General features: G+C 42.7%; 1 protein-coding gene across 1 annotated transcript in view; it reads left to right on the top strand.

Annotated features, from left to right (window-relative positions):
* Positions 1 to 1,265: 1,265 nt before the first annotated feature.
* The window catches only part of runx3 (RUNX family transcription factor 3), a 49,290-nt gene continuing 41,823 nt past the window's right edge, over positions 1,266 to 8,732 (top strand). Inside the window, exons 1-2 of the mRNA XM_069661258.1 lie at positions 1,266 to 1,432; positions 1,768 to 1,878. Of these exons, the coding sequence (XP_069517359.1) occupies positions 1,821 to 1,878 (58 nt within the window). The 5' untranslated portion in view covers positions 1,266 to 1,432; positions 1,768 to 1,820. The remainder of the gene's footprint in view (positions 1,433 to 1,767; positions 1,879 to 8,732) is intronic.

The following is an 8,732-nucleotide window of genomic DNA, read 5'->3' as shown; positions in this document are numbered from 1 at the left end:
AGTGAAGATTGTCAGGTAAACACAACCACAGCAAACATTAAGTTTTCTCCCTGACTGCACATTCATCACTCTGCTTGTCAGTAAATGTCTGTGAGAATCGGAAGCAATATGAATCACTTCCTGTTTTTCAGACAACTTCAGGAGAAACTTTAAAGAAATACCAAGAAAAACTACAGAGAGCTGGTTCAGCTCAGGCTTGTTCTCTACAAGTAGTAAATGAACCTAGAAAATGAAAAAGTTTGTGAAAACCACAATCAGGTTAAATATCTGGCATGATTGCATGCACCCTGATGTTTTTTGGTAAACGGGGGTTTCAAAAAAGAGTACACATAAATACTTTAAGTAACTTGAACTGAAATAAATGTGTGGGTGTGTGTGTTTGTGTGTGTGTGTGTGTGGGGGGGGTTAAAATAAGGAGTTAAAATTAGAGATATCAAAGATTGGGAGAGGGTTACAGGAAAAGGTGTAAATAAGGGTAAGAGCATATAGCCTGAAGGTTCTGAACCAGGAGAATGGGGGAGAAGAAGACCCAAGGCAGAGCCGAGCAACTGGCAGCGCAGCTTCTAATGAGACTAAGATTATGATACTATCAAGTGGTAAGTGAGGGTGGAGGTTTTGCAGGCCCAAAACCACCGGTTCTTACAAACACAGATGTGCTGTGAGTCAGACAAACATAAAACTAGCACAGGACATACATACACAGTCAAGAAAAGGGACGCTCAGTGCTGTTCAGCAGTTAGAGACTGACACTTTCCTGTCACCCAGCAGCGGCAAAAGCCACAGTTACCTCGCTTTTTCTCTTCATCTGATTCGCTCCTGTCTTTTTCTTTCTATTTTGTCATCTTTGGCTTAATACATTTCAAATCCTCTCCAGCTCTGGTACATTGGTTTCAGTGCTCTCTGCAAACCTCAGTGAGCCACAGTGGTGCAGGCCGCTGCCTGGTTTGAACTCAACAGGAAATAGATTTTTTTTAAAACTTGGAAAACCAACGAAGAGTAAAGACGGCAAGTCAGAGAAAGAGATGTATGGAAAGTAACAACTGAAGCGGAGAAACCAGAGAAGAAGAAAAGAGGATAAGAGAAGCAGTGAGGGAGGGGAAGAAGGTTGAGATGGTAGGAGGGAGAGGCCCGGTGACCTCACGTGACATGTGACGTGTGCTCCACCACTCACTGAGAGGAGTGTGTGTCTCTGTGTGGAGGATGGCGAGGAGGATGCAGATAGACTGTGGCTTTTAGCCTTTTACTAGCACTGACGCTCCAGTCGGGCCGCCACCATTGTGGGAGAGAAAGAGAAAGACAGACCACGCTATCAAGCTAACCTCAGACCCTAAGCCCACTACGTGACAGAGGACCACAAACCCAGCCCTCCACGCCGGCTCCACTTCCACCACCCGGGCTCCGTTAGGTGGGCCCCCTCTCATCTTCAGCCCTGGTGAGTACCCCCTGACACCTGGATACACAAGCGCTGCTGTCGCCTGTCTTTAAATTGCTTCTCTCTCAACTGCCTCCTCTTTCTGTTTCTTCTTTTCTCTCTACTTCTCTCTCAAACGTCTTCTGGTGCTGCTGCTAACACATGCTGCCGGTCTCTCTGCAGGCTTGTGGCTTGGGATTCCTGCGGTGGTCACAAACCCAAGATTCTTGGTTGCGAACGGGCTCTGAGCTCCAGGAGTTTTGTCCTCTCTGCTCTCCTTCCTTCTCTCCTCTCTCTCTCCTCCTCTCTCTCATGCTTCATATCTGCATTTCAATTCTCCTTTTATCCTTCCCAAGGTTGTAGGACATCGACTGCATCAAGGGCTTCATACCATTCTGGCTTCCCTGTCATGGCATCCAACAGCATCTTTGACTCCTTCTCCAGCTACAGCAGCAGTCTACTCAGAGGTGAGTGCTGATCCTCCCCTCTGCCCCCACCCCTGCACTCCACTCATCCCACACCCTTCCACCACCATCCAACTCTCTGTGCAGTTGTTTTGAACGTAGAGCTGTGTCACTTTGACAACTTTTTGACAAAAAGCATTGACATGAACCCATTCAACGGTGAGAGCCGGTTGCTTCTTGCAGCATGTGAATGCATTCATCTCTGTCTTCACACGCTCAGATGCGTGCTGAGGGAGGTTCACAAAAAAGGATCTGATTTGCACGGTAGCCCTCTTCTACTTGACTGATATGGCCCTTAAATGCCTTTGCCTTGCCGCTGCTGTGTTTTCTGTAGGGTTGATGGAGTAGCTCCATAATGGGATTCTCACCACAGACATTCATTATCAAGTGAGACCGAGCTCTCTCACTGTGAGAATACGAGCTCACAGGCTCCATGTGACTGGGCCCTTTACTGGAACACTGCAATACAATAAAAGAGCAAAGAAAAAAACATATTAGTCTCTCTCACTCTGCTTTACTTCCAGGAGGTACTTCTGGTCTGTGTGGTGAGGTGAGTGCACTATACTTGGCGACGCTAAACGCCCGCCTCAACAAAGAAGCCATTTGTTGCCATGGTAATTCCAATCAGACAGCATTTACTCGCAAACAGTGAGGCTCTCAAGTGTAGCGGAGTGTACAAAGTTTGAAACCTTTCTTTAATTTTAACAAGAATACATTTTGAGTTTATTCCTGTAAGCCATAATAAAACATTGAACACACACATTAAGTAGTCTTGACACAGAAGTCATTGATTGTTCCCACTGTTTGTCACACAAGCGCTGCGACAGCCACGAAAAGGCAGCCGGAAAAAAACAAAATCTCCTTTTCTAATTAAGGCCTTGTTGCCGTGTTAATTAGAGACAGCCACAGGAGAAGCCATACCAGGTCCTAACTGTTTGCAGAGTTTATCTTATAATCTCTGGGGCCTCATACACACACACACACACACACACACGGTTAGACACAGTCAAAGACACACACTTAGTACATCTGTGTCTCACATGAGAACAATCCTCTGATATCCTCAGTAAAGCCGCAGTGACAGGGGTTGATGTTCCAGTGTTCTCACAGCTCCTTCAGACACTTCTGGCATTTATAGTTTCCTCCTGACAAGGCTCAGGCCGTTTCCTCTTTTTTCTTCTCTATAACCGCCGGATCTGCATCTCTTTATCTCCTCACTGTTTACAGAATGGAGTGTCACCCACTTCAGGTTGCGTGCATGCCATCCATCAGGCTCCTGAGCTGTTTTAACCTCTAATGTAATGTGCTTTCGGGTGCCTGATTTTGATTTTGAACCCTAGCAGAGCAGTGAGACAGTAAGTCAAGAGGAGGGAAAGAGACAAGCATGTAAAGCTGTAATCATCCATTGGAAATCATTAGTGAATATGCAATATCCTTTTACAATTCAGTGAGGAGCCTGAAACCGAACTGCGAGAGAACAAAGGCCAAGAGTCATTAAACCCTCCAGTTCAATCTGAAAGCGTTTCAAAGCGGGGCTACCTCATGTAAGCAAAATACCCCGGCGGTTAATCTAACAGCTTGCATTACACAGGCAATGCAATTTGGCAACATCTCTTTTTAAGACTCAAATCAAACTGAAATGAAGAAGAACGGTTACAGAAAATCAAAGACAATGCTAAATATTTTGCTTCAAAGGCTCCAGCTTTAATACTGTGTGACATGAGGCTAATTAAAATAAAGTATCCGTCCAGTCAGAAGTCAGGAAATACTGCTGTAAACAACATTTTAATCATTTGTCTGTTAAGGTTCTCAGTCATCCAGGGTCATTCTAATGTAATTCTAAGCTTAATCCAAAAGGCAACTGGTTAAAGTTCTTGAAGACGTTTCACCTCTCATACCAAAGCCTTCTTCATTTGATCATTTTTCATTCATTTAAATCGTTGGAAAAAATGACACAAAAAGAAAATGTGCTCAAGAAATTTCCAAAAAATTGAAACTACCAAAAAAAGAAGTTTGCTGTAGTCGTACATGTCATTTAATTTATTTCTAAAAGAGATTATCAGCACACACAACACAAACACTATCAGTCTGTACTGTAGGTGTTATATAAAGTAACTCTCTACATCTCAGTGCAGACAGAGAACACATGTTATCATGTGATGTGCAACATCAGATGCACTTCGCGTGAGAAGCAAGAGGACGCTTCACCTCAGAAACCTCAGTCCTCCGCTCAAGCTCAGAGAGACACGTAGAACATATGACACATGCACAGACAGACAGCCATCATTCTCATGGTGTCCAACTCGGTATCAATTGCAAGAATAGGGTTATAGTCGGACAGTTAGTATGTTGTGAGAGAAAGGAAGAGGATTGGAGAGCTTTGTGTCAACGAGGCATTAATCTGATGCAGACTCACAGAGCTGCTGCAGTTCACTGATAATAACCACAATGAGGCTACACCTGCTAACCCTCACACAGCACCACTATTTAATCTGTTTTCTGAGACACTTTTTTAAAAAGGCAGCATGCTCCAAAAAAAGTACTGGTCTTTCCCCTGTGAAGCAGAATTGCATAAAGTTTACTGAGTTTCCGATCCTGAACTGTTGGCTGTGTTTGGATCAGGTGGAGTACCTGGTTTATGGCAGCTGTGATTGGCTCTGCCTGGTGGGTCATACTGTTGGCTCAGTTTCTGTCACTGCATTTCCCTCAACTTGGAAGGGCCGCCTTGTTCCCTGCAGGCTGTTTTATACAGGGGTCCGTTTTTTCAGATAGCTACGCTGTTGGGTGCCAGCTCCCTTTGTGGCACAGAAAAAGGCTCGGATTTATTAGGGTGGGAATGGTTTTATATGTTTGGCTTATAGCGCTGCATGAATGGAAGTGAGTGCTTGTGTGGGAGAAAAGCGCCATGCCTCACAAAAGTTGTGCCGAGGTTATTTTGGAGGATTGTGGGAGGTGGTCTCGGTCTTTCTAAAAGGTTTTTGGGAGGGAAAAGTCTGAGAGACGCATGCACAGTGTGAGAAAAAAAACACTTTAACAGCATCGCAACGAGTCATTCGCAAGGGATAAAACTCAAGACAATTTCCAAGCTGAGAACCACTGACAAATAAAAAGGCGCTATACAGTAGCCCAAAAAAGAAAAGGACTATAAATTCAACAGAACAGATGGCTGGCCTCTGGTGATTTTATTAATAAGAAAGTCATATGGTGAAGATTCTTTTTTCATCTCTTAAATTAACATGCTCGATTGAAGCCCATTCAAAGTCCTGCAGAGAATGAGGCCCCCCGAGTGACGCCAAAACATGAAGACTGGGTTGAAATCTGTAACCAGATATTAAAGTTTCAATATTATAAAGTGAAAGCAAATAATAGAAAACTCATGACAGCCACAGCGCGGCGGAATCCTGTCTCCAATTTAGCCAGGCATAATATCTATTTATAAAACTCTGCTCTGCAGCGTATTGGAGAGAAGGAACGCTCTGGACTTGATTAGGGCTGTAAACGTTTTTGGAGGTACTTATTTACTTTTTGGTCCGTCTCGCAGTTTTCATCGTCTGTCAACACGACTTTATGGGGAACACTTTCAGGGGTTGCCAGTAAGACGGCTTCCAGGTAGAGTAGTCACAGAGGTGTGCTGATTATGTGGTCAACTAATCCCAAACCTGCTTCCGCCCCTGTACACTTTTGGCTCAAACTGCCATACTCGGTGTTGCGTTGGTGAAGGTCAAAGTCGTGCTAAGTGTAGAAGTAAATATAATTTTCTGGTGGTGGGAAACCAACCGCAGGGGCCAGATTCTCTTCAGCATATCTGATAATATGGATTTATGCTGTAAAGGTTTCTCGAACAGGAGAAATAAAGGTGCTCTAAAAGGTTCAGCAACTTCTTTCAACAAACAATCCTGGGGGGGGGAGTTCTGCGATTCTACTGAGAAGTAAACGTTAGGTGTGTTTGCGAGGCTGTGGCTGGTGTCGGGCCTGGCAGCCGGGAAGAATACTTGGCTCTGCGATTTATCCCTGTTTATCATCCAGAGTTATCCTCCATGTTAAACTCTGTGATCTGCATTGCAGCTATGAGAAGAGTGAACTCGGCTGTTTTATGCTTAACATATTTATTGAAGTCACCCTGAGATTAAAGACAAAAAGGGAAGAACATGCTCATTAAAGAGATGATCATGTAAGACTGGAGATGCAGATAGAGAGAGATGGATAGAGACAATAAATAAAAGTAGGATGCAAGTGATGCAAGATGAATTCATAATGTCTAGACCAGCTTCTTTAACTGGAGCGATCGAAACAGGAACAAAGCGCATGCAGACAGGAAAATATGCAGACTTTGAAAATGCTTGCGTAATGGCATAACAAGGTGGAAATGATCACAATATATGAAATACTTCAGCGTGATTTTTTGTAAGTAATGCCCATACCGGAAGAGGCTCTTCTGTTTCTATGACTCGTTTCTTTTATGGTTAATCTGCTTCACTTACGAGCTGATGATATTTCATATAAAGCCTTAAGTTAAAAAGATTAAATCCACATCACTGTTATTAGACTGCATGATCTCATTCATCCTGCATGGTGGACGACTAAATTAAGGAAAAGCCTTTCTCGCAATTATTTTTTGTCTTCATTTGTTTTAAACCTACGCCCTTAACCACAGGCCAACCCCACAGCTTATTACATGGTAAGACCGGGATGGTAGAAAAAACACAAGTATTACTAAGCCAATTTATGTATTATTAACCTAAATTTATGCTGTAATTACGTTCGTATATGTAGCTAGCTTGTAATTTTGACAAAGCTCTGAAAAAGATAAATATTCAAAGTAGAACCTGAAATAAAAGATTGGTGTCATCAGAGGTCGAGTTTGTTTTCAGTACCTCTGGTTAGAATTAGAGAGCTGTGACCTGAGTTTGACTGCAGATGAAGAGGTCTTGTTGTTTAGACCCCTCCCTGTATCGTTAAACAGATGTTGTCAACAACATCCTTTTTGTTGCACTAAGAGGAGAAAAAAGTGCCGGTGACTTCGCACAACGTCGATTGCTGTGCACTTTTGTTTTTAACATTACAGTTGCATTCTAACCCACAAATTACTTTAATGGGCGGGCATGAGTCTGGTCGGCAGCACATAAAATGACTCAAAGTTATGGAGATCCCACATGTTCAGAGATATATCAGCAGACAGTGACTTTTTTGTACATAAGATGGAACACAGGAGGAACAGAGGGTTTATATATATCATGTGTGAAAGTTTAGCAAAGATCTAAGGCCTACAGGAACTCAGTCTGTCACCATGAAAAGATGAAAAGGAATGTTTTTTCAGACAAAAAAATCCATCCTCCAGACTGGATCTTCACGTAATTATGAGCTACTTTAATCATGCTCAAAACATCCTTATAGCCTACCCTTCTTCCCATAAGCAATAAAGAAAAAATTTAATTACGGTGGAGGAAAAATGCAGATAATGATAGGATGTGAGACGCTGCAGGCTATGAAATGTTTTCAGATTCTCCATTTTCCCAGAATTTTTTTCTCTTAACTTGTTTACATACAGTTAATTGTCTTTGCTTCAATAAAACATGTTTAGGGATTGCTTCTTCCCTCCCCTCAAACATAACTTTCACCACAGGAAACAGATTTTTGCGGGGACAGCATTTTAAAAATGGGATTTCAGTTTTCTTTCGGCCTATTCATTTGGGGGGACAAGTAACTGACTGTGCTCACTGCAAAGTTAGTAAGCGAAGGAAATAAACCGAAAAGGAGTGAGTCATAGAACCAGAAGAGCCTCATTTTGAAAATGAAGTTAAAGAAGGAAGAAAGACAGAAAGCAATAATTTCAAGTTTACAGATTTAGTCTTGGTCCACAGAAGAAGATAAAAACAATGTGGACGTAAAAGAGTCTGATAACTGCAACCAAAACCAAAAGTTTTCAACCTCAGTAGGCACATTTTCCAAAATGAACAAACCCTTCAAAGGGGCTAAATGTAAGATTGTACATGTTATGTTTTATTGCCAATATGTGAAAGGATAGTAGAGGAACTGATAAATTGAGACCTTCCCCAACTTGTGGCTGATTTTTATGTAAAGCACTTGGGACGTTTTTTCTGCGAAACAAGAGGATGTGACGTATCTGCGCACTCACAAGTAGCCTACCTCTGCCAAGAGCTCATTCTCCTCCACTACAGTCAACAGTGTACAACACGAGACAATGCAAGCTGTGAAATGGAGACGGATAATGCCAACAAATGACCGGCAACCACAACAACACCAACACAAAGAACACACAAGAATAAAAAACGAAAAAAAAATGTATCTAGTGAAGCCTGTCTGGCCAAACAGGAATGTGACTGACGCCAGGGGGAAAACTAGAGAAAACATCAACAGGGCATGCGAATCATGGAGACCTTCGATTGCTTTTGGGGATCAAAACAGACCCACGACTTGTCACAGAAACAAAGCCCACGTGCAGCGTTTTTTCTCTCAAAGCACAAGTGCTTCATTCCAGCTCTCTCCAGCCGACCTGCCCTGCCTGGCTAATGTTAGCTGTTGCTTATGATGATTTGCCGGTTTGCCGGCGTAATTTGCCATTTGGTTATGAAGCACAATGCCAGAGTCATGCAGTGTATTTATGTTAGAGCTAGTTGGCTAATCTTAGCATGCTCGCTAACGTTATGAATATCAAAATACTATCTGAGTGTGTATGTCAGTTATCTAGCTTGACAAATAACTTCGCCAACTAACGTGATCAACGGTGTTGATTATGAATAAATGATGTAGCATGTGTATAACTACCGATTGTTTTCTATTAGCCAATATTGTTGCATTATCTGCCTAGGCTCAGGTTAGCCAGCCAGCTGTAAGCT

Source organism: Semicossyphus pulcher, unplaced genomic scaffold (genome assembly GCF_022749685.1).
Source record: "Semicossyphus pulcher isolate SPU_LCO1_2020_fin unplaced genomic scaffold, fSemPul1.0.p SCAF_14, whole genome shotgun sequence".
In the NCBI taxonomy this organism is placed as follows: domain Eukaryota; kingdom Metazoa; phylum Chordata; class Actinopteri; order Labriformes; family Labridae; genus Semicossyphus; species Semicossyphus pulcher.
This window is presented reverse-complemented; position numbering and strand designations above follow the sequence as displayed.